At 41.3% G+C, this 26,124-nt stretch overlaps 1 protein-coding gene across 4 annotated transcripts in view; it reads right to left on the bottom strand.

Annotated features, from left to right (window-relative positions):
• Window positions 1–1,401: 1,401 nt before the first annotated feature.
• CBL (Cbl proto-oncogene) overlaps window positions 1,402–26,124 on the bottom strand; it is a 40,630-nt gene continuing 15,907 nt past the window's right edge. For 2 of the 4 annotated variants that reach the window (XM_086626815.1, XM_086626816.1), the window contains 14 exons: window positions 17,366–17,512; window positions 15,867–16,023; window positions 14,216–14,337; window positions 13,323–13,460; window positions 12,415–12,502; window positions 11,738–11,869; window positions 11,104–11,307; window positions 9,449–9,580; window positions 7,948–8,325; window positions 6,929–7,023; window positions 6,249–6,404; window positions 5,654–5,757; window positions 5,013–5,195; window positions 1,402–2,429 (listed from right to left, as the gene is read on the bottom strand). In XM_086626815.1, coding sequence (XP_086482941.1) covers window positions 2,149–2,429; window positions 5,013–5,195; window positions 5,654–5,757; window positions 6,249–6,404; window positions 6,929–7,023; window positions 7,948–8,325; window positions 9,449–9,580; window positions 11,104–11,307; window positions 11,738–11,869; window positions 12,415–12,502; window positions 13,323–13,460; window positions 14,216–14,337; window positions 15,867–16,023; window positions 17,366–17,512 — 2,317 coding nt within the window. In that variant the 3' untranslated portion in view covers window positions 1,402–2,148. Of the gene's footprint in view, window positions 2,430–3,835; window positions 3,971–5,012; window positions 5,196–5,653; window positions 5,758–6,248; window positions 6,405–6,928; window positions 7,024–7,947; window positions 8,326–9,448; window positions 9,581–11,103; window positions 11,308–11,737; window positions 11,870–12,414; window positions 12,503–13,322; window positions 13,461–14,215; window positions 14,338–15,866; window positions 16,024–17,365; window positions 17,513–26,124 lie in introns of all 4 variants that reach the window. The other 2 variants (XM_086626818.1, XM_086626819.1) reach the window with 2 other exon arrangements.

Here is a 26,124-nt window from a genome sequence, read left to right as displayed (position 1 = left end):
TCCAGAAGCTCCCACAGACACACTGACCAAGGCTCCCATGAATAACTGGCCAAGCACTTCACATAGAAAGAGCAGGACTGGTTCATGATACCACTGATTGTTGCACACGTGGGCAGAGGAAAAAGAACAGCTCTCCCTCCCCGAGGGAAATATGCACTGACATCACCTTCTCTATAACTCAGCACCTTCATCAAGGCCAGACCCTGCTCTTGGCTGCGCCTGACCTCTCTCTACACCGCTGCAGAGCACCCTGCCCACTGACATAAATCTCTTCAGTGTGCTGCATTTGCAAGTTTCAGCCCTGGCCCCAAAATAGCAACAGCAGTGATGGCCTGTAAGAGTGTTGCAGGACATCTCCTTATAGTTTCAGAGAACGTTTTCGTTACTACAGAAAGGAGGGGAGTAAAGAGAGACAGTTCATGCTTTTGAACTGCCTGGAACTCACTCCATCAATTTGTAAAGCTGTAGAGCTAGAGAGAAACCTATACTCTACATAAAACATCTTATGCTTAGTTCCCTTGATAATACCCATTATGTCCTCTCAACAACTGCAAGTCGTTTCTCTGAAATCTGGGCCCAGTTACTAGATTCTTTGAAAGGCTAAACTGCATCCAACTGCCATAATCACTCCAACAGTATTTCAAGTTGCAGCCCTTTGCCTAGTGACTACTTCTGCCCTTGGAGAGATGCGAATAATGCTAGACATGCTTCAAAAGGCTAATAGCCTCTCAGTGCACACAGAGCACTTGTTTGTCAGGCTGTGATCTGTGTATCCCTACTTCATTTAAATCCTCTCGAAAGGAACCATACACTTCTCGCACATCAAGCACATATGAATAGAGTTAAGTAGCTGAGTATGCAAGTCAGGTTTTTTCAAAGTAACAGCTGAGTACTGACTTTTAAAGCTGTGTGACCGTTTTACAAATACAGAAGTTTCCCAGATCTGTTTTAAAACAAGCTCTGACAATACCTTAGAGTAATGGAAATGGAAAAAAAGAGCCCCCATGTTGTTTTGATAGCCATGCAGAGAACTGTTGCATTTCTTTTACTGCAAAGCAGGTAAGATACCAACGAATACATCATCTACCAATTCCACAAAACAGCCTGGCACAAAGACAGCTGGCTCCTGCAAAAGCTCCCTGAAGGAGAAGATGGAATGTGCATGAAGGCCACTAGTCTGCGACAGCCACCATGCAATTAAGATAAATAAAACATTGTATTTACCAGGTGCAACATTCCTGGAAAAAGAGCTCATGGGAGTGTCCAATGATGGCTGCTCAAGCCCAGCGGGGCCACAATCAAGTTTGAGCATTGAAGCACAAAATGCTCAAGGCTAAAAAAGGAGAAGGAGCAGCCAGTTCTTTGCTCTCACTCAAATTCTTCCCACCCTCTCCCACCCCTCAAAAACATGCAAAACTTTCAGCATGTCTAGCTGCCTGGAATCTGGTGCTGCCAGTGCTGCCGGCAAGAGGACACATATAAGAGAAACCCAACTCTCAGCCCTACCAAAATGAAAATGCCTGACAGAAGCTAGTCGTGCTACCTCCAGGCAAAAAGGAAGGACTTGAATCGTAAGCAATAAACGCTATTATTACAGGCAAGAGGGAAACACCATGGCAAACAGGAAGTAATCAAAAGATTCTTCCAAGGTCTCCTATTTATTCTCAGCAGAAAGTGACCTCCCAGCTGCTCTAAAAGAGCCCGAGCCAGACACACAGCAGCGAACAGATCCAAACCTAGTACCGTGAACCACAGGACACACCACACTGACCTCAAGACTTTGTTTCTCAGAGCATTCACTTAGAATTCACAGCACAAAACACTCCCCCCAGCCTCCAGGGCATCAGCTCGGGGATCCCTTGTTGTGATACCTTTCTCTACCAACACCCTGGAAATAAACCTGTTCTCTCAAACAAGAGGTAGGGGTAAAGGACTCCAAGACACACTGTATAAAACACCATTCTGCTCCGTTTCATTCCACTGCTTTGAAATCTGGAACCACAAAAACCTGATAACTGATTCTCTTAAGAGGCAGGACTGACCTCAGCACAAAGTCTCTAAAGGAACCCCCTTCTCCTTTGGTGCGTAGCTGGGCTACAGCTGCCCAGGCAGTTGGTCCACAGAAGTTGCAGGTGTGGAGGTAATGTGCTATGTGGCCACATGCGCAGGGGAGGAAATGGAAACAAACTCCCGGAGAATATTCTTGGCCATTTCAATATTGTTATGTGCAATGACCAGTGCTTTCTGAATGTCCTGATATGAGTAGCCTTGGCTCATTAGATTCTCGATCTCACTGGAGAGTTGCAATGACACACTGGTCCCACTGCTGGCTCCTCCTGTTTGGCAGCTCCCTGCTTTCCGCTCAGAATTTATTCTCCGTGGTAGCGGCTTCGGTGGCCTTTCTGGAACTTGAGAGCCATCTGAAAGACCTGGAAGGAGAAACAAATGCATCACTTCAAAAAAGGACATGTGATTCTTGCTTGGAACAAAGCAGTAATGATATTAGACTGATAAATGACACTTCAAAAACATGCCACTGAAAGCTACGCCACTTTCTCCAACCAGCCTATTCTCTCACACAACAGTACGGATTAGCTCAGCTTCCCCTCTCATGTACAAAAATGGTTATGAAGATTTTTTTTAATTAGGAGGCCACAACTGGCTCATTTATTAAGATAAGACCACATAAATAGAAAAAAATTGACAAGGGATATATGTGTGCAGGTAAGCAGAGCTCAGATATCAACCTTAGAATAAGAATCAGAGACCTGCTGGGAAAAAAATGACACAGAAAACATGCAACTTTACCAAACATCCCATTTCCTTCTAGAATCAGACAGCAACCCCCAATCTAACTGTCCAGATGCTAATCTCTCCTCACAGAACTGTTGTCCACATTGCAATCGTGCTGAGGGAGTGTATGCACAAAACCAGATCTACCAGTTACAACTCATCCACCATAACTGCTTCAGTAACTGAATTATGTTCTCTGAAGGGTCTGTTCCTCTTCCTCTGCCAGCCCATCAGCAGGTCAGGGCCATCTACAAGAGCTCCTGCTGAAGCTCACCCTACCTAATGGCTCCCTGTTATAGCAGATCAGTAAGCTCAGCCTGTTCTGTCTTTCCTCCTAGTCATTCACTACTCTTGGGGAGAAAAAACAATAGCCAATAAACCAAACAAGACACCTTGCTTAATGTGTTAATCCAACGTCTGATAATTTTTGAGTTCTAACCTCCTGTACCATTGCAGAAAGCATTTTTCCTACTTTGAATATCACAAGAAACTTTTCTGCATGAATATTTGACTTCACCTTAAAGAAAGTTTTATTTGTGGAGAAACTCCTCAAAGCACTCAAGATAGAGTTTTCTAGTGGTAGAACTTATGTATAACAGACAAATCCATAAGACTAAGAATGTCCAAACAATACATTTTTAAGAGCGGGCACTGCAGCACTCATCAGAAAAGAAGCAGTCATTGTGGAGCCTTTCTGAAAAACTTGTATCAAAAGCACTTAGATAGAGAAGGCTCTTCAAGAAACGAATTCATTGAAGCTTCCTCACCAACCACAATGCAGTTCAACTCCCTAATCTTCAAAGTACAAGCTTCTTACACATAAAAAGCTTTTTGTGCATTTGTGAAAAAGGATTATTCACTTCTCTCCCCAAAATTTTATTTTGAAATAGCTGTTGCAGCTTGAACAGGATCAAATTTCAGAAATCACGCGTCAATTTGAAAGAGCAACTACTAGCACAGCTGTTTTTTTGGTAAATGATTAAGAAACTAAACTGTAGAGTACAATACAGGAGATCATAAATCTGCCAAAATGTATATATACCATGCTAGTCAGGCTTGCTTAACACCAGGCTTCAGCAGTAGCCAATATCCAGCGTTTCAGAAAACTGCATATGCTTCCCAAAGCAGTAACAATCAGCATTTCCACCGCAGTTTTCATTAGCAGATCTCCTAAACACTACAAAGCAGGACAACAGCACTGTTATTTCAGGGCTGTAGAAACAAAGACGGGTCAATGAATGATTAAGCTCAGTACACAGCCTGGGAGTAGGATGTGAGCTCTCTCTGCCCCTTCTTATCTCTGTCAGCTCCATTCTACAGACACAGTGACAGACTTAACAAGTGAGGAAGGGATCAGGGAGGAGTGGCAAAAGCTAATCAACTTCTCCGCACTAGTAAACTCTTCTCTATGCTGAAGAAGGGCTAGCTCACGGAAGGGGAAGTGGTGAAGCAGATGAATACTCACTGGGGCAAGTGGTCATAGGTACAGGAGGCTCTGCCTCCATCTACCTCCAGAAGGAACAAAAAACTCACTCCTCTTACTTGGCAAATGGCCAGGGTGTTCAGACATGATGAAAGCTGCCTAACAGGGAGAGTTTCAGAGCTTCCTTTAGAGCTGCTGGACAGTTGTAGGGAGTAAGGCAAGCATTATTCAGAAAGGCTCTTGGAAATATGAGCCTTTGGTTTTTCCCTCGGACAATGTGCCTTCCAGCCAGAAGGACACTATGTCCTTCCTCCACTCCCCAGGAACAAAAAGCTGACCTTGCTGAGACACTAGGTCCCCGCTCGAAGGGACTGACAGCATCCAACAGTACGCTTGTGCCATCTGCTGGCAGCAGTTGCAGCCGAGACCGAGCCAGACAGGCTGTTCAAGGCCAGCCATGTCACCTTTCACTTGGAACGGTGATAAGCAGAAGTGTTCTGAAGCTCTGTTTCATGCCCTGTAGGAAACAGTGGCTTAAGGCATATCCCTTCAGGCTGAGGAAAGGTTTTCCTAACTGTGATTTACATGTGATTTGCTAGCTTAGTGATTAAATGGCCAAGGCAGTGCATTCCAAGCTGTAAACCAAACTGAACACCTAAGAAACAGTGTAATTCTGCCTTATAATTGTGATTTTACAGCTTACACACAAAACCTTGAGCCAGTGACAGAAGTTTCAAACATGCACATCAAGCCATCAGTACCCACTACAACATGAAGAGTACAGGTGTGCTCTAACCTGTTACAGGGTCATTTTCCAAAGACATTCGGCTGAAGGCAGGCGTGGCATTGGAGATATCAGACAGTGTGCGACGAGCAATAGCAACCGGTAGCGGTGGTTTGGGAATATCATAACCATCTTCTTCATTTTCTGACTCTTCAGGGCCGTTGCTGGCAGTGGCTGCTGCCAGATGCCCTTCATCTACAGTAAGAGGCATATTCTGAGCTCTGGGACTGAACAGAGCCTCTGTCTCTCGAGGCAGACTCTGTTCCCCTGTAGTTCACAAACACTGACAGGACACAGAACTAAGGTTTTGCTGCCAAAACCCCACTTTCAATGCAAGCTCTTTCCAGGAGGTAGTATTAGACTAAAAATAATTACGACAGATGTGGGCTGACAACTGCTGCCCAGAAAAAAAATAAAAATCTTAAAATCAGCAATTTTTTAAACAACTGTTGAGTATTTTTACAGTGCTTTCCAGCTAGGCTTCTCAAAAACATCCCCACATGCATTCTGCAGTACACAGACCCAGATGTTTCCACGTACATCCTAGCTATTTTAACAGAGAAAGCAAGAAACATTTATTTCAGTCTAAAATGCTGTTCCAGCTGGGACTGGGACCTCAGTTTCTCAGTTGTTTTTTTGGCATACCGACTCACCAGAAGTGTTGACAGTCTCAAAAGCAGAGGATGCTGCTTGGGAGCGAATGTTGTACATTGCTTCATACATACAACTATCCGTCTGCTGGTCGCAGTCTAGAACTCTGAGGGAGAGAACACATATGTCCCTTCAGACAAGTGACCGTGGTCAACCACCACCACCTAGTCTCTGTGAGAGAGATTCTGCACAGATCCCTGCTTCAAAGTGAAATCACCACTGTTCTGTGAAATATTTTTTCCAGAAAATGCTCTAGCCATGTCTATTGCAATACAGCATATCAGCTGAAAAGAGTTTAACTGATACCACCAGAATACAATCTTCAAGTAGAATTTTGAATTTCAGCTGCTGCTGCTCTGAAAAGGTTATGGGCAGAAAGAGGTGGGAGTGGTTATCTGATTACTTTAATACTGTATAAGGTTTCTGCAAAAGAGCAGTAGTCACATTTCATTTACAGTTAGCTATGTTAGTCTAAATCTGGTGAACATCACTGGGGGAATTCAGTAAATCGAGCAAGCAAAATCTCCACCCTCGTAAGCAAATACGCTTTCCCAGACCTGTGAAGAGGAAGCATAGTATATACAAATGGAATCTCACCGTAAACTCTGAGTCATTTCCAAAGGCATTTTGATCTCTGGTTTTTGTACAGCGGGACCTGGAGGCACCACAGGCAGAGAGGATGGTGACATGTATTCAGTGTCTTCATCGCTTTCAGACTGTTCCCCAGGAGGGAGTTTTGGTACAGGCAGTGGTCTGGAGGCAGAAAAAACAAGACATAAATATTAGAAAAAACATTTATGCCAAATCTTAAGTAATACCAAAGTGGCCTTTCAAATCCACAGCAGGTGTAACAAGCAGTCATCCTACAGTGATTCTGCCTAAAGAAATAATCTGGCTTTCAAGGATTTTCAGCAGCCCAGCTGCAAGGTCACACTGGCACAAGGTCATTATGCAAAAGGAAGTTGACAACATCACACATTATACATCACCTACTTCACATAAAGACCAACTCAGAATTAAATTCATAAAAGAGCTAATGGCAACTGTAGCCTGTTTCCTGTTGTCACAGTCAAGGGTAACTACCACCACTATCCACAGATCTTTGGGATTCTGATTTCATCTACTTTCTCTAGATTGTATATTATGAATCTCTCAGAGATTGAAACTAAGGCTGACAGATTTGTATCCAATTCTGTCACTGGCAACAGCACGGAGAGAGCCCTACGATTACTGTTCTGTAAGTTATAAAAGAGCACTTCTGCTAGAAAACAACAGACCTGGCAGCTAAGGAGTAGATCGCATTGGCAGATGAGGAGGGTTTAATTTTGGGGTGTTCACACTCAGGGGTTGTTGGCGGACCACTGTTCAAGCTCTGAAAGAAAAAATTTCATACTGGGAATCAGAAACACCACATATACCACTGTAGCTGCAAAACTGTCAGCCAGTCATCCAACACATCACCTTTATTCCAAAGCATTTACAGTCATCTTAGAAATCTAGTAGGTCTCTGACAGTTTTCCCTCAGTGAGGGCACAAGCAGGGCTTTTCTCCTGTAGTCAACTTCCTGTTTACACAAAAACTGCAGGAACTTCATATTTTTTGAGACTCCAATGGCTTTGGCAAATTCAGTCGAAAGAGGTCAAAAGGCAAAAATGTTAATGGATGACAAGAGGAAAAGGATGCAGGCAAGCACACGTATACAGAGACAGAATGACAACCATGCAAGTGTCATTTTCTTGGCCAATATAGTTAAAAGTGTACTTGCTTTCAATTTTAGAAAGCTGGAGGCTTTAGAAGAAAAATTAGGGGAATGGAATCAAAGAAATCAAAACTGCCTGTGTTTTCTTTTAGGGAGTGCTATGTTGGACTATTAAGTTACGCATCATGACATTGGTAATAGTAACAGACCCAAGTTTAACTCAGATTTTATGGTGTTAAACTAATTATAGCTACTGTGTGCAGGTTTTACTGAAAACTGCGAAGAGTAAATCACACTTTTTCAGCATACTAGCTCCCAATACAAAACATTCTCAGTTTTACAAAATTTAAAGGTGAACAGTGATCACGAAATTGTGGCTCACGACTGCTCAAACTGGGATTTCAGCCTTGCTCCCAAGAGGCATGAAACCACTTCCCTAAAAAGTCCTCTCATTATTCTCCCTTGCCTGGCATTCACTAGTTCCTGTCCCTCTCTCCCTCGGCACAAGATTGCCCTATTCAGATGTAAATTATAAGAGGGCACTTTTGAAGACTTAATTCCTCACAAATTACCTTCACCTCCAATAGGACTACTCACCACTGGATTGTCCAGGCTGAGCGTGCTCCCAAGCCGATGGCTGTCAGCCCTGGAGTCCATTTGAGAAGGCAAGGAAAAGGGAAGCGAGTGCCTGTTTGACAGTTCTCTCCCAGTCCAAGGATCGCCAGGGCCGAGAGCTACAGATGGGGCTTTTGGCATTGGCCTGGATGGCCACATATCCGCCTGACGGCTGGAGGACACAGCGGGTGGTTTGTCTCTCGAAGGGCAGTCTCCTGGTGTGCAGGGCAGGGGACGTCTCTGAGGTCGACCTTCAGTCCCAATGGAATGTGGCCTGTCTGGAGGTGGTGGCGGCGGGAGGTCTCTAAGCGTGGGTGGGATTGGCAAAGGTTTATCTTTGTGAAGAGTACCGGGTGCAGCCTGGAAGGAATAAGAACGTAAAATATCGCTTAACACAGGTAGTCTGGCCCCAAAACGTAAAAATGAAGAAGGTGAGTGGCAGAAGGGTGAGCTTTGGTTTTCACTTTATCTATTTTTACAATAAATTATCTCAAAGGATGTGGAGATAATTCTTCTCATCTCCACAAGTTAACCCTCCAGAGACACCTTCTCTACAGACTCAAAGAGATAACACAGTCACTACATGCAGCTACAGCTAGACCCTAAACACCCCAGATTATTTTTCTTGAAGGAAAAAATAAAAGCTTACAGCAGCATTAGATTGGATTCCAAACAAAGGATACCCACAATTTTTAAAAAAGATTCAACTGTGGGTTCTTTATACAAGTTAACATTCATCAGTCAGCAATGAATATTCATAGAATTGGATATTTTTTTCTGCCTGGACTTCCAAGTGTAATTTCGTTACTTCATCCAAATCGGCTGAAGAACCGCTGCCACATCTCAACAGCCAATGACCAAATGCCACCAAGATCACACTACTGCCTTCTGCTAGTTGATCAGAAAGCCAGTTCTGTTCTCCCAGTCACATACATTTCATTCCTTCCTTACTTTTCTATCTGAAAAAACGCTCGATGGAAAAATTTGTGAAGAAAATTTTGGACAGGAACATGACACCTTCCCACATCTAGCTAGAACAAAACACAAGTCCATAAATGCAGCTCCAAAGGGCACAAACAGCAATGGCTGACACTGAAAACCAGCAAAGATACTGGTAATAACAATAACTTGGTAGTTCAACAGGAGGACACCAGTCACCCTAAGCGAGCAAGTACTTCAGCTTAGGACCGGATTCTTCCTAGCAACCGCATGGATGAATGTAAAAAAAAGACAGGCGCTTTAAATAGCAAAAAGAGACTCTCCTACCATGCATTCCAGAAGAAAGCATTTGCTTTCAGGACAGACTAGGGTCTCTTGGGGAATGGAAGGAAAGTGACCTAACAGGACTACAGAAAAGGAAGAAGAAAAAGTCTTGTGTGAAAGTACTTAGGGATGTCACGGAGAACATGCAGGGTTCACCACAATACTCCTCCTCTTGCCTGCCCCACCAAAATCATAGTTGAAATGGAAAACTGTGTTTGACCTTTGAAGTGGTCCCAGGACTGGAAGCCCCAGGTGGATTGGACACTCGTTGCTGCAAAAGATCCAGTCGCGGTGGCACGGGAGGAAGGGTGGCCTGTGGAGCTACTGAGAATGGAGAAGGAGGACGCTCGACCTGAAAAAGAAAAGAATGGGAAAATCAACAAATGACCAAATCCCTCAGAACTCCTTTTCTCTAGAGAGGCTTTCAAGCTCTGTAACATGTACTGGCTTCAATATCGCTATTGGTAAGACATTACTATATTAGTGACAATCACACACCAGTAGACGAAGGCAATTGCACAGCACAACAGCATACGACTTGCAGCAAGCCTCGGCGATCACCAACGGGCTTAGCTGTGGCACACAACTGAAAACACACACGTAGCAATGGCGTAACAAAAGACAAGCTGTTTGTCTGAGTAACAAACCCACCTTACCAGGCCCTGAGCAGAAGTAAGCTTCTTTTCTTTTCAACACAAGAGGGCATGATCTACTATGAATCCTACTTAGGACTGCAGGCATCACTGCAAACTACTTTGACTACAGCTGTCATGGCTGTTGCAGCAACCACAAGTTTGCACCAAAACCTCCATTTTTGTCCCTGGAAAGCTGTTTTTACACCTAACAAATCAGAACAGCACCTGTTCTTCTCTCTTTCCTAAATGTTATTTTACAAGCAAGGCTAGTGCTTTCTAACTTTGAAAAGCTTTACACAGGTTTGAACTCACTAATGCAAACAAAAACGGAGTACTAGCCTACTACAAACCATGACAGGACGTCACACTGAGGAAACTGCTTTGCTTCCCTAAGCTATGTATATAAAAACTTCTTCCAGGAATATGGCTTACTGATTACTACACTATTTCACAGGGTGGAAGCTAACAACAAATACAACCATAGGTAAACCAGTGTAGAGGATTCTTTCTGATCAGGAAAGGCAGCTTATTTTAGTGAATTCAATTATTAAAAATTAGCCAAATTCCAACTCACTTCCCTATGCAGTAAAACAATGCTAAGTGCAGATGTGCAAGAGCAGCAACATACTTTTAGGAAAAGAACATGCAGGGATCCATAAAGAATGCCTGTATCGTACACATCTCCAGGAAGGAAGCAGCACTAATGGCAGAGAGTTATCACACCTTTATTAGACAAACTTATCAGACATCATATAACAAGATGACAGTAAAATTTACTTCCTCAGCAAAATAGCCTGCCCTCTACCCAGTTAATCATCGAGACCTTGGGAAGACTGTATCTGGTTGGCTGTATTCATCACTGGGGAAAGTGGATGAATTTTTGCTGATATGGGTGAACTATGGCTAATAAATCAAAAGCAGCATTGTTAAGCATGCAGAGAAATGTTATAAACCTAGATCTTACATTCCAATAGGTCAAGCCAGTCTTTCCACCCTTCTAAGGATTCTTTCAAGACAACACATAAAAGATCAAAGATTTCGAAGTGTGATCGCCATTGCTTAATAGAATTGAGAGTGTGAACTGAACTGACAAAACTGACCCTAAATCCCTGTTCTCCATATCGTTATAAGGTCCTGACAACCCTCACAAGCACAAATCATTAAGACCACAGAAAACTGATAGAGAACATGCACTCTTTGTACATGCTGCTGCATCTAACACACACTCTGGTGACCTTACTTTGGAACCAGCAAGTTCTTTCATCATGAAGAGGGAATCATCAGCTCTGTCATCATCATCGTCGTCATAATTGGGTGAGGGAGTTCCTTCTGCCCCTTGCCGTGATAATCCTCCTCCTCCTCTGGGGTCGAATGGGTCTACTACGATTGGCTCCGTGCCTTTGATTTCACAGCGGCAAAAAGGACAACCCTGGCCTTCTGATTCCTTCAGGGAAAAGAAGAAATCTGTTACAACAGCCACTATGATGCAAAAATTAAACACACAGTTAATATATAAAGAGGTTCAAATCTGCTTTTTGGCAAGTGCCTTTCAACCGAGAGGAAGACAGAAAGGCAAACTGTGCTACAAATATGGAGTATTTTCTCTCTGAAGTAGAAAACCAGCTTTTTAGCAAGTTCTTGCACTTCTTGCCTACTGCTAGATTAAGAGATCAGCCATCTAACTAGCTTCTCCCTTCGTTGGTGAAGCTGGCAGTGATGCACTGATATTACTGAACTATGAGCTTATGACCTCAGTTATTCTATCTTATCTCCATACCAGAAAGAAACTGAACCATTTTAAGAAGAGAACATACCTCTTCTGTAAAAAAGTAACTAGCTTCACTCAGAGAGATTAACAAGAGGCAATGCCTCACCTGCCATGCAGTGAGACAGGATGTACACATCAGATGGCCGCATGGTTCAATCTTCACATCCTTGTCATTTTCAGCACATATTTTACACAGCTGAAATGTGGAGCCCATCTCGCAATACAATTCATATTGTTCCTTGGGGAAAGATAGACAGACATAGCTGATACTGTAAAGTAACAAGCATGATTAGTCATAGCTACAAGAAACTCAACACAAGATTTGCAGGAATAAATTAATTCCAAACACAAGAACACAGTGCAAATGAGAACAGAAGTCTGCAAAGATTTCACTATAATTTTATGTACTAGATACATCTGTCAACCTCTGAAAAAAGTGGACTTCAAGTTATCCCAGGTTTTCACTTAGGTGTCCCAAGAACATGCTATGAAAGCACAGCTCAAGACATGCTGGATGGCACAAAGGAAGGAATATTTGGCAGAACATTCTAAAAAAAAATCTTAAAATCTGTCAGCCCTGCATAAAGCCCTACCTAACCTTTGCAATCTCCTCTGTCCATTCCCACCATTCAAAGATTTCTGCAACTCATGTAAAATACAATACATCAGCCTTAAAAACAAGCCTTGGGGATACCAAGTATGATAGAATTGTATGAACAGCTAAGGAGACTAGAAATTATGAAGACAGCAAGTGAGTTTGATGGGCTAGAATACTTTGCTCACCTGTGTAACTTTAATGTGGTCCTGAGGTGTGGGCTCACACAAGCCAGTCAAGTCAGGGTTCTGATTCCGGCCATCAGGAAATAAATAACTGCAAGCAGTTGGGGGAAAAAAAAATATCTCTATATGTGCATATACACACACGCACACATACATACACACACTTGAACACACATATAAGGTTTTTTTGGGGATGGCGGAGGAAAGGAAGAATGAGCGTGAAAAGCAAGGAGTGGGAATCCAAGGCGTTCTGAATTCAAAAGAAGTTTTGGAATTATTTTACTATCAGAGAAAAATCAAATATGTCATTCTTAAAAATAAAAAGCAGCTTGTTTTTCTTCCTGGCAGCAATTTTTATTTTAAACAGGATGTTACGGTCCCAGACTACTACTCTTCAATCATCCTATAGTGAAACTATAATATCCACGGTAAGAAAACTAACACCATAGTATCAGTTGCGGTGGCTCGAATTAAGGACTCGACTAGAAAAAAATCTGTGACAAGGGAAACACTGATGCACACTTATCATCTGCTATTGCAAAGGACAGTAAGGCTCTCTAGTGCAAAAGATAGCTGTCATAGAGTATTCTTGAGTGCCAAAACATTTATATGTATGAATTATTCCACTGACATTGACGGGACTATTCACAGGATTGAACTGTTTTGCTGAATCAAGGTCTAAATAAAAAGGAAGAGCTGAGAGATGTCCAAAAGGGGCTCAGTGATGTCAATAGTCATAGCTTGACATCTGCAACATGCTGCCTCTTCTCTGAAGCAGATAATGTTTGATGAACTCAGAGGGTACATTTTACCATTCAACTGACTTTAAGGCCTCACCACAGGATTACGATCTATAAAACAAACCCACAGTGAAAAGGGGCAAGAAATTTAATTTCGATGAAGTTACTTACAAGCCTTCCCTGAAGCCATCAATCAGTGCTTGAAAAAGAGGTTTGTTGTGGGGGATTGTCTGAAGAATGTTCCCATCTGCAGTGACATAGCCAATAGCCCACTGACCGAGTCGTGTACAACTCAATCGGAAAATATAACTAAAAAAACAGAAAGGAAAAGAAACTTCAGTTTGGACTGGAACAGACAGGAAGGATTAAATGTCAAGTAGACAGCCTTTGTCTGGCTATCTCAAGACAGCAAATAAAAAACAGTAGAAATAATTTGATGATTTATACCAGCTTTCCTCAATTTACCCCCAGGCAGATCAAAGGAGAACCTCACAATCTGATACAAAGTGAGAAAAGCATCCAAGCACTGGCCTCCAGGTGAAATTAAACCCAGAATCCAGAGCAAGAACAGTCAGCATCCTTAAAATAATTTGTTTCAAATCAACTTCAAAAAAAAACAACAAACAACAAAACCAACAAACAGCCTACACAAGGTTTCCATTTCTAAAACTAGCACAGAAGTAACAGTATAGTGACAACCTCCAGAAATGAACACTCGGCCCTTCCTGCACAAAGAGAAATCTGTTAGCCCTGTTGCATTGGGCCAAGTTCTACCCAGGCATGGTAGCCCAAAAATGCTCAGGTCCACAGCCCCCCTAGAAGCATGTGTTGCCCCCGACAGCCTCTGCGTTCTGCTCATGCCTGAGGGAGCTGCTGTGACAACTGTGCGGGTAAGTCACCACACGCAGGATAATCTTCAAATACAGGGCAAGCTAGGGTTTTTCCCAGTTTAAATTTCTGAGGAAGGAGGACAAAGACAAAATAAAACCCATCTCCTCAGTCAGCACAGTAATCAGTGATGTTAGCAAGAACGATCAAAAAAGCCACTGTTGCCAAGCACTAACCTGCCAGGTTTGTGAATGAATTTCTGCAGCCGGGCTTTCACCTCATCATACGTTAGGAATGCCATATAACCAGGATGAGTCACCGCTAGGCTATTCCAGTTCCTGAGCAAAGAGGACCACGGCTATAGAAACAACAAAGAATTATATTAAACATGAACTTCTAAAGGGTATCAACATATATAATATTCCTTAATCAAAGGGATCAGCTCTTCAGTTAAACAAGTAGGTTTCTTATCCCACTATAAATCCAGTAGAGGAACTAAATCCTACATTCTTAAAGCAGCAGTCTTAGTGTTTGAGTTTCTTTCTTGTCAGTGATAAAAACATCACCTAAGACAGAACTGAATCAAAACTCCTTTCATAAATGCCAAGGAAGAAGTCACTGAGGTCACAATAAGACAGCTCAAGAATAGCTACCAATTTGTGCTGCTTCTGCAGAGAAAATGACTCATTCCTGAGACAGGGATAAAGAGAGGAGTTTAATAAGATTATGCACAAGACCAGAAACCATGACTAGTCTGATCTCTAACATCACCTTCCTATGCAGCCTCAGGAAAGTGACCTCCCCTCTCTGTCTCAGTTTCACTGTGTGTAAGATGCTTGTGACTATTCCTTAACCACCTAACCTCACTTGGGTGTGGCACGGATTACTGGCTAGTATAAGATTTGAATAAATAAACCAGCACAAACATGTTAAATATTCCTTAAAATAATGCACAAAAAGTTATAAAAACAGTTTGAAAGCTCTCAATCCTGAGAAGGGCTTGGGTGTCTAAATCTAATAAAATTTTTCCAAATTTCTCAACTTGTCTAAAAGACGATAGAAGCTCTCTCTAAGAACTTTGCATCTCTTGGAAATTGCATCAACTCTTAACTTGCTCTTTATGTACTGTAGTTGGAAAAAGTACTGAATGAGATCAGCTACATTGCAACACCAAACATGGGAATTTTTCATCTAGACATATCTTCATTACAACCCACCCTATCACATGGGAAAAGACAAGTCAGAGCCAAAGAAGTAAGCTTTGTTCTTGTAAATACCCAATTGCACCATCAGAAGCTGTGTTTTTGAGTTTAGCACTATTAAAGACTGTGGGTTAGAATTTTACCAACTGTTAATATCACTTCAGCAACATAGATATTTCTTGTGCACATAACACAGATATGTCCACAGTATCTTGGCTGTGTCAGTTCAAAAGCTAGGAAGCCTAAATTTCCATGCTCGTGCTCCATCCTGAACAACCCTCCCCATGGAAAACAAATCTGACAAGAAAGGAAAGCACAAGGAAAGATAGACTGATAAACTAAGCTTCACGTTTCCTGGCTTACAGAAGTTGTGTCAGAACTTCAGTCTAAAAGCAACCACTGAAAGGGAAAAACTGATTCATGGGAGGATACTGAATGTGTCTTCTAGTTGCAGCACATATTTAGGCAATTTTTTCTTCTACAACCAGAAGCATCACACACTTTTACTGCAATATAGGGTCCTAAGTATTACTAGAGCTGTTTAGGGGATGAAGGCCAGGACGATCAAATCCGTTACAGCATAAATAATACCATCTTACTGTGTAAAAATATAGTTTGCCTTGGGAAGAGTGTAACCCAAAGCACTGAGACACACTTCAAGGGATTCACATTCCTCAATTTTTACCTGAAAAAGTCGTGTGAAGATATCAAATTCAAATACTGAAATGTAGTCATTGCATGTCAAGTCAATCGTTGACTTCAGGGCCATGGCTTCCAGCCCTGAACTGATTGGATGCACTTCATGCAAGGCCTGGCGGAAGCTTTTCCAAGGAACGATAGTCCTGGGGAAAAACAAGATATCTGTAAATGTGACACGTCTGAAGATCACCACCATGTACATACCCTATACTTTTTTTTTGTGAGTATGCAATTCATGATAATGGAAGAGGAAAACCAAAATTAGCCAAAATACATTTATTCATGTTATTCAAGCACAGGATTTCTTTGTACTGCAGGAAATTAGCAGCCAAATGAACTTTAGACAATTTTCTCTGCCTATGCAAAATTTTGGAATGTGAAGTCCAGCTCTGCTTTGTCCTTTCGCTTTTTCTGCAGTCCTATCATGTCAATGCTTGTATGTACCCTGGGCTGTATACAACACTATCACTTGATAAGAACATCACAATGTTGCAGCTGGTAGAGGAGGAGTTAAGAGTAAATCTTTTAGTAGAGGTCTAGACAGTTAAAAAAAATTATTTAAAAAGCTGCAAACAATTCTCTAAAGAGGGATTAACCAGAGAAGCAAGATAATCAGAAGCCAAAACAGAGGCTCCTGTTTAAAGGAATATTTTCCTTCTGTTAAAATATCAAGTGGCACAGAAACATAGAAAGAATATACCTAGCTTCAGACAACTGTGTTATTCATAAGTAAATATATTTATTATTGCTTTTTGTTCTGACGGCTACTAATTAAACTCTTTATGTGAAGTACCTTAGCTACCTTAGTTAAAAAGCTTAACTTTAATTCTCCAACGTTGCTGTAGACACCTCTACAGTTCATTTAATCTGTGTTTTATTAGATACAAAAATTAAAACTGACATTTCAACAGTTTACACGCAATATACATTGCACTTCACTTTCTCCTTCATTCTATCTTAACAAAGCCATTATGCAAACTGAAATAAGTTCAAAGAAGCCGGAAGAAAGGTGACTAAGTGACTGGAAAGACTAATTGGAGGGAAGATGAAAAGAATTTAATATAATGACTTAGCTAAAGGACAACTAATGTTGGGGGCATAGTAACCTCTGGAAGAAGAAAGCAGATTATTTTGCATAGTTTGTGGAGCTTACTTACCAGCTAAGGAATTAAATTAAGGAAAGGAAAATTCAAGCTGAATAATCGAAGGAAACTGTGACAGTATAAGAATCTCCTAGAGAAAGTGGGGAAAGACCCATCACTTGACACATTTAAAACAAGACAGAACAAAGAACTGGGAAATATAATGTAGGAACTATCCTGTATCTCACCCCAGAGAGTGCATCAAAGGACTAGCAGGTCTCTTATTGTTCATTTTAACCTGACAAAGACCTTTCTGAACCACAAAACAGAATTTTTAAAAATACACAGTGCTGTGTGAAATTTGTTCCCATATCTCTATTTTTAAGCACAGTTAGAAACTTACTTTTCACCAAAAGCCTTTCTCCAAAATTCCGCAGCATCCGCCTTGGTGATCCGGAACGTGTCTCCCTGGAAAAGGCCGCTTGGGAAAATACCTTTGAGTTCTGCCAGCATATGGCTGAATATCAGGGACAACTTTGTCAGGTTACGCCTACAAAGGACCACAAAACAACCCTTTTATTTTAGAAAAAACAGACATGGTTTAGCACTCTGAACAAAACAGAAATAGTATCTATTAAAATTCAGGAAGTATCCCAGCCTAGAAAACTCCTCTTATTTGGGACCACCTTTCAAGTATTTACCCAGCATTCAGAACACATCCATCGCAAGGTACTTATCAGCAAGGTCGTGTTTGTCAAGACGTTTTCCACTTTGCATAATCTCTTTGAGGTGGGCAGGTTACTTCCCAGGCAACCGCCCCTCAAGGAAATACATTCACAGAAAATGTCCAAAATCAATATTCACACCTTACCTATTAAGTAAGAGCATAATTGGAGCCAAAATCTCATCAGACTCCTTTGCTCTTGGGTCTCAAAATTCCTTATGAGAGCACATAAAACTACTATGGCCTTGCATCATGTAAGCTGAATGTCTTTCCAAATCTCCAGACAGTCCTAACACAGTAGATTTGCTCAGAGAACGTCTAACCAATAATAACAGACCCAGCTCCAAAGGGAAGGTCTAAACATCTGCAAGTTTCTACTAAAACGCTAACAACTTGCATACAAAAGCTTGATGGTTAGGGTGCTCAACTATATTGCATTGAGTTATCCAATCTGAATCAGAAGTTGGAACCCCAAGTCCCTTCTCTGCCTGATGACATTCATATATTAGGACTGCTCCAGTCCATCAGGGTATGCCCTTTTCTAAACTGGAGAAGAAAAGCCAGAGAAGAGAAGATATATTCTCTGCTTCGGATTTAGTCAACATGCAAAATATTTCCAGAAATAGAAGACAGGAGGACCACTGCCTAGCAGAGAGGACAGAGCAGCACTGGGAGCATTCTGCGCTACATGCTTCACAAGAAACTGGCATTGGATTGGCATGAAATCCCAGCAGTACAAACTGCAGCCCAGGATTGCTTCTCCCCTGCCTGTAGCCGTAAGCTCTATGTCATAACTGTGCCATGCAGAAACAGGGTCAGCTTGGGTACCTCAAGGCATTCCTGTACAGGAATACCAAAGCAACAGTCTTCCTACTTAGGAGTCAAACAATAGCACTATTACTCACTGAAGACGTTGTATTCTACTTGTAGATGGAAAAAAAAAAAAAATCTATTTGCTAGTGGTTCCTCTTTCTCTCATTCCTTTATCCAAATAAAGGATGACTCTCTTCTCCTTCACTCCATTACATTCTCCAGATGCTAAGAAAATAAAGTTCCTGAAGAAAGAGAGGGATATTTCTAGGCCAGAGGCTTTTTTTTTTTTTCACCCCCACATCACATGCTTGAAGGTAAAAGAAGGAACTAGTATCACGTGGAAAAGGACAACTTCTAAGTTGTGTCCAACAGACCAGAGTCGGTCAGAAGACTTCATCAACCACCAAGACATTGCACAGACTCGGTTATGACACTGAGCAACAAGTTATTTTGCAGATTGCGAAATACTGGACCATTTAGAGAAGGGCTAGAAGCATCCTCGGTCACACAGTATTTTCTTAATGCCTTGTTTTCCAAGCTCTCTCAATAAGTATGCTACTATTGTAGTGTGCCGTCTCCCTGAAGACAGCTGTGTTTGGCAGAAAATTAAGCTCCCTCTAGGCTTCAGCTTTTCACCAATTTCTAGTATTCTGGTTGGGTTGGTTCCAATTTACTTAATCTTGGACATTTTCCAGATGCCACTTGCTCTAGACATGATATTCCTAGCTGAAGTACTTATCCTGTTAATCTGCCTGATTGCAGAAATGACCTCCAGCTAGAGGAGACAGGTAACTGCCTCCAGCCTTTCTGCAAAAATGTCCCTGGATATTTGGGCTTAGGTCTTCCAGCTCCACGTCATGCTTTCATTGAGTCTAAACTCAATTGAAGTGACCTATATTGCTTGACATATATTCTACCATTTACTCAGCTCCACATGAGCCCTTTCTCCAAGCTATGATACAGTCTGGGTAGACTAGAAGGTATACAGGACTCAAAACTATAAACCTTCTTTGATGGTAGTTCTTCTCTCTTACCCTTATTTATTCAACTACATTTTAATTTGCGTGCCAGCAACGAAAGCTGCTCAAAGTGTTTATAGAAGGTGCCAGCTATACAGCAAGGGATTCTGTTTTTTGCCATTTCATACATGTCTAACAACAACAGGTGCTCAAGATTAATGTAAAATCACCAGGATGCCCTTCTGTAGGCTGCTCCATTGAGCAGCTTTCTTCTGGATGCCTTACACATTCAAACTGTGCATAGCTTAAAGCAGCTTTAAAATTTGGCTGTTTGATTCTATAAACATTGACTGAAAAGCTTTGTTGTTCACCACTCTTTGTCAGCTAATTGGCCTCCACAGAGACGGGCTGTCAGAAAGTCTCCTTGCCTTACTAGTGTACCACAATTTCCAGTCATCTTGCTTTTGTGGTTTTGTTGTACCTTTGGAGTGCTACTGTAATTCCTCATCTTCTGCTTTTAGGAAGGTTTATTCAGCAGATCTTAAAAAAAAAAACCCACCAAACTATGCAAGATCGTGTGTGTCGGAAAAACTAATTTGTATCAGAAAAGTAAAGTAATAGCTTTGCATGTGATCACAATCACATTTATGAAGACCAGCTGCTCAAGACTTAAGTGTATGGATACACAAAGAAGCTGCAGCTGTACAAAACTACGCTGTTACCTTATCAGCAGTATCTGTTTGTGCTTCTCTCCGCCCTGGTGTAACGTAAATTAATTCAAAGTTGTGTATTTCTCTTTCCAGTAGCAGATGAGCAACTTTGCATTTACCAGGGGAAGGCTCAGATTCTGAGGCACAGCCACTGGCTAATCCTACAGAGAAGATGATACAACTGTAAACTCACAGGCCAGCTCCCTTCCTCCCTCCAGAGAGCAGGTCCCCACCATGTCCCTGCAATGCCTTTGGCTGGCAAACACCAGAAAAATTGCAAATCCGAGGTTCTAGCTGCAGAGCTTGTTCCCCAAGCCGACTTCTGAAAGTCCTCACTTCCATAAACTGACAGAAAAGGTGACAGTTTACGTCAGTGCAAGAGGAAAAAAAGCAAACACCATGCTATTATAAACCACTTAATCCATCTGCAAGTCAAGCAAAAAATAGACAGTTTTTGTTTTTACTAAGTTTATAAAGATGGAGGCTTGAGTAAAAGCTGCAGAGTATTTTGTTATGCTAATATGGAAGTAATTGGTAAGAATTAAATTCTGAGTAATTTACTTGAAGGGTTAGCGTGCAATATTGTGCAATATTTGTGTGCAATCTCAGAAGGTAAAGTGGCATCTCACAGGAATGTATTAATGCCAAGTGACTTCCACAAAGTTAGCATTCCTAAAGCTGCTTCAGTATATGGCACAAGCTAGCCCTGACGTGCTAGCACTCTTTAACACTTGAAAAATCATGTCTCATTTGAGAAAAAATTTTAAGCATGCTTGAAACTGATGTATGCAATATTTGGTAGACAGAAGGAAAGTCATTTCAGGCATATATTCTCTTATTGATGCCCAGCACAGTGTGAAAATTTGGGTATGACCAGGCAAGCACACTAATGCATTTTTGACTCTTGAACAAAAAGCTAAGTGAACAAGTGCATGGTTTAAACCAAGCAACAGTTAACTCTGCAAGAAGACAAGGTATATTCATCTGTACAGTTGCTTATCACTTCTGCCTAAGAGCCTTCTCCCTCAGCTGAGTTTGAGGAAGTGCTTGCACTCAGCTGAGCACATCATTTCAGTGAGAGAAGTAAGAACTTCCGCAGGCTTAGGGATGGATAAACAACTGATTTCACATACACACACAGAGTAAGGGATTGTTTCCAAAAAAAGTTTCTAATACCTGAACATTTTCAATTCTTAAGACACAGCTGAATATTTGTAAAAAAAATATTATAACCTTAGATAAATAACAGGAAAAACACAGGAAGTGAACATCAAGAGCAGCAAATCGCAGAATATTTTATGTTAGTAACCAGTGTTTACATACAGCAACTAGTTACCAATCCTGTGCTAAAAGGACAAACATCTTCTTTCAAGAGTGCACTCCTTTATTTCAACAAGCCAAGTTACACATTTGTAATTTAATACAGACCAAATAAATGCTTGCAATTACAGAGAACATTTTTTATTGGCATAGAGAAGTTTAGTGATTACAATTGTATTTTACTGTTAGTAACACCAGCAACTGTCCTCATCTCCATTGCTTCAACTAAATAGAAGCAAGAGTTCTCCCAGAAAAAGGGTAATATTTTCAAAGAAAACTTAAGTGACTCAGACCAGAGATTCCCAAACATTGCTGCCCACAGACCTCCAACAATCTTCCATGTTTCTTACAGACTACCATGGCACTCTTTCAAACTTTTAGCTAAACACAGTAATGAACAAAAATACTGTTACCAAGAGTTGCACCAGAGGTATGCCAACCACAGTTTGGGAATCACTGACTTAGGGACACTACCTTGGCCCTAACAGGGCTCTGAAGATGCAGGTCTCAAGCGACCGTTTTGGCGAACAAAAGCCAGCACCAATCAAGGCTGTTGCTTCAGTTACCCAGTGCTTACTAACCAGCTGGCTCCCCAAGGCCCAGTCAGCCCTGTGGCGGCTCTGCAGGCTGAACAGGCATGTTCCTTCATCCTCCCTCCTCTGTGCCCCCTCCGCTGTGGTTGTGCTACTTCCTTCCTGCTTCATGACTGTTTTCGCTCTGCGCGCCTTAGCGGAAGTCGAAGGTCGAGCAGGCACTTCCATTTGCACCACAGTTCTGCGCTGCAGCCCCTCCGCCGGCCAGGTCCCAGCTGGGTTTTCTGGTGCTGTTACCTTCCCCAGACTTATAGCAGATTTCTCTTTTCCAGTTTCCTGTTTGCTGGACGAAAGCATTTTTCCACCGTATAGGCTCAGTCTTGCAAAACCATTAATGGCAGAGGATGGTTTTAATCAGAGCGTTGCCTCTTTCAGCTACGTCAACATGACTAGTTAAATTAATTCAAGTTACAAAGTCACACAGCAACTAACGCGCTTCATGACTAAAATGCCTTTCTCACCTCAAGGCAATGTTAATATAGTACTACCACCATTTCTGCCACTGCCAACTAGAATTTTTTCATTTTCTTCCAATACTTCTTAACTACTTCACAGCTAGCCAACTGACACAGTATAATTTTGTTCCTCACACACAGCAAGGAGACTGCTCCACTGAATGATTCAGTCACAATATTATGCTCACATGCCATAATTTGACATGCACATACTGTCATGTCTGTAAAGCTCGTTTTGATGAAAGCGTGCTACAAACACCGCTGCACAGTGGAATTAAGAGTTGTAACACAAGAAAACCAACTACAAAACGCTTCACTTGCCTGAATTGTGCGTATTTCTTATATATGACTGAATTTCCCAAGAAATTTTTGTATCTGCACTCCCACTAACTTCAGTTACACTTGTGAACACCGGGTTTTCAGAAATAATGCTCAGCCTCTCTAAGAATAGGCTGCATTTGACACAGATTCTTCACGGGAAGCTAAGACAAACACAGCCACATCTCCGCCTTGGCCCCAAAACCAAATTAAGCTGAACATGACTCAATTGACTTCATTTCGACACACTTTCAAGAAAATGCTCTATTTCATAAAGTTAGCACCAAAACTGGCTAAAATTACACGTCAACAATGAAGATTCAAGAGGGTAAAAAAATTCAAATCAGAGGACTGAAGTTACTGTAAAACTATTCTATTCAAAACTAAAGAGAAGGCTCTCTCTACATGTCAACTTGGCTGTTTACAAGGGGCATGACCCAAAAACGCAGCTCACAACAAGAAATGCAATCTCAGTACACTGGAGGAATGACTACAGAGCATTTTTTTAGAAGTATTTAGAAGATTAAGGGAAATAGCATTACAGAGGATGCGGGAGTGTCTGACACGTTAGCACTTAATTCACTGACTGAGAGACCTAGAATGGATGACACAGTTTCTAATTGCGTCTGTCTTCACAGAACTGCAGAATTAACCTGTTCACCAGGACAACTCAGATGCACCACTTCCCTTCTTCAGAAATTCTGTGTTTATTTGGTGAAGGAATTACAAATTGGTGGCTTAGAAATCAGATGATTGCTCAGTTAAACTGAGGGAAAACTCTGTAATTGCTGAAAACTTGTATTTTTTTTAAACTCCTCATAGTCCAAATGGCTTGTGTGGTACCGCAGTCCTATGTCTCCAGTGGCTGTCCATGTAAGTTTATGACATGCACAGCTGCAAGCACACCCTAATTATTTCACTAGTTGTGCAATTAATACTTGCTTTTCTGTAAATCACACCTCAACAACCCTACTGATGTAGAAGACTTCCTTCAGGACTTCTTCTGAATATGAGATCATACTAAATTTTGAGGCAAAAAAAACCCAAACACTAAGTTTCTTACCTCATCTTACAGGTAAGGCAGCTGAAGGACAGCAGTAGTGCTGGAAGCCAGAATTACAGCTAGGGAACTTCTAATTCCTTATGATGTGCTCATTATTGCAGAATACTATCCACTTACTAAGTACTAGTGCAAGAAATTGTAACTAAGGAAATACAAGTTTCCAAACCTCCCACTTCTGGGGTTAATTTGGAATTATACACTTAGCACCGGATGTTTAGGTGACAGGGTTATAATCCATTACAGGTAAACGCAAGCTCTAGTATTTAAGAAAACAGAAACCAACCCAAAACCACAGTTCTTGGGTCCTGCAAACAGCCAAGCATTATTTTTTTTCTGTAATTATTTTGTCTTTTTGAAGATTGAAAAGATTTTTAAAGTTTTTTAAAGTTAAAAAATTTTTAAAGTTTTTTAAAAATCAGCTCTTTTAATGAGTCTCCAGCAAGTAAAATGCACCTTTCAGAAACCACAAAGGTGTGAGGTTATCATATAACACACGCTTTTCCGATGTTATGGACCCAATTTCAGCAGACAGGTGGCTATGCTCAGTTCCAGAAAGGAAAACTGTATCTTATATCATACCATCGCACCAGCAAGAAGTTTTCTGTGTGCTCTTCATGTTAACATGGAACTTCAGCCTATGCATATAAGCAGTAAGTGGAAGCACTTGAGGTGATCCCAAGATGTCTTTTATAACTCTGAGACTGCTTCAGAGTCCTCTACACACAGTAACCAGTTTTAAAAATAGAAACAGCGGAACTACTGTCAAGAAAACTTGCAACACAGGAAGTGAATGAAATTCCATTTAACGATTACTGGCTCAACAGAAGTCACCTTACAAAGTTATGGTGGGCCACTGCTCTGTAACATTTACAGTACTTCCACAGGATAACTAATATAGCAGACTAACAGCAAACCAGACATCTCAGAATCATCAAATTAATTGCTTGTACCATAGAATTTTACAGCATCAGCTAATGCTACATTGATTTTGTAGGCTAGCTCATCCCAACACTCTTTGGAAAAAAGGAAACAAACACATAACGTGTCTATCACCTCTCGTTAATACGAGGTTTGGTTCTAAACATACTTTTCTATTTAAAGAACTACAGGCTTCACTGTTTCAGTCACTGTATAGCTATAAAATCAGCTGGTTAATTCTGCAACTTCAAGACCTCACTTACTAAAACAGCAAAATGGGAACGGGAACACTTAAACCACAGGACTAGATATTTCCGTCCATTCTAAGTCTAATCCCCGTTCCATTACATACTCTCAGCAGCAGGCTTGAACAACCTGACTGCAGGGCAGCACTACTGCCTCCTCTGCAGACGAGCTGGTCTGCACCAGTGGATGCCGCAGGTGCCAGTGTGCCTGGCTATGGATGTCAGCTCATGCACAGAACTCACATCTAACTGCATGTGGAAGCTAAACGGCCACGTTCATAAGACACTGAACCCAAGCCGGCCCCCACAAAGCCAAATCAGATATGACTGTAACCACTACATTAGACTCTTAACCTACTTAATACCTGCAACAAATCTGTGTACAACAGTTGTGACTGCTGTGAAGATTCCTCTCTACTCCCTCCCTCCTCCTTTTTTACCAATTATGTCTATGGGCAAAAATGTAACAGTTAACTAGCGAAAGGCACTCTCTGCATGCAGTGTTTCTTTTCATTCTAAATTTTTCTAAATGGTATCAATTGTAGCTTTAAAGAAGCAAGAAATTCTATTGGCTAATTTCTTTCCCTGTGCTTTAGATACTACAGGACAGAAACACTACACAAAACATACATGTTTCCTTACAGTCTTCTGAATCCTGGTACTTTTCAACTAATACATTTATTTATTTAAATATATTTGTTTGTTTATTTAAATACCTCAAGTTCTGTGAGTAGAGCATGCCAATCAGTTTAAAGTGTTATGCAAAATATACTCCGCGCCACAAATGACCGGAAAACTTTGGCATTCTTGTATCATTATGCAAATAGATGTGACTGATCTGAAGCAGAAAGGACAACGCAGTCCAGTGTGCTGACCTGAAGCACCAACCTACTCACCTTTGAAGGATCTGAACTTATATTCTAGGCACAAATGCTAGTGTTATATTTTTAACAAGTTTGATTTCTTTCAATGTTAAGAGGGTAAAAATCCACTTATTTTTCTGAATTTAATTATAGAAAGCACTTTAAAGATAATAATTCATCT

This window comes from Tauraco erythrolophus, chromosome 26, assembly GCF_009769465.1.
Source record: "Tauraco erythrolophus isolate bTauEry1 chromosome 26, bTauEry1.pri, whole genome shotgun sequence".
Lineage (NCBI taxonomy): Eukaryota > Metazoa > Chordata > Aves > Musophagiformes > Musophagidae > Tauraco > Tauraco erythrolophus.
This window is presented reverse-complemented; position numbering and strand designations above follow the sequence as displayed.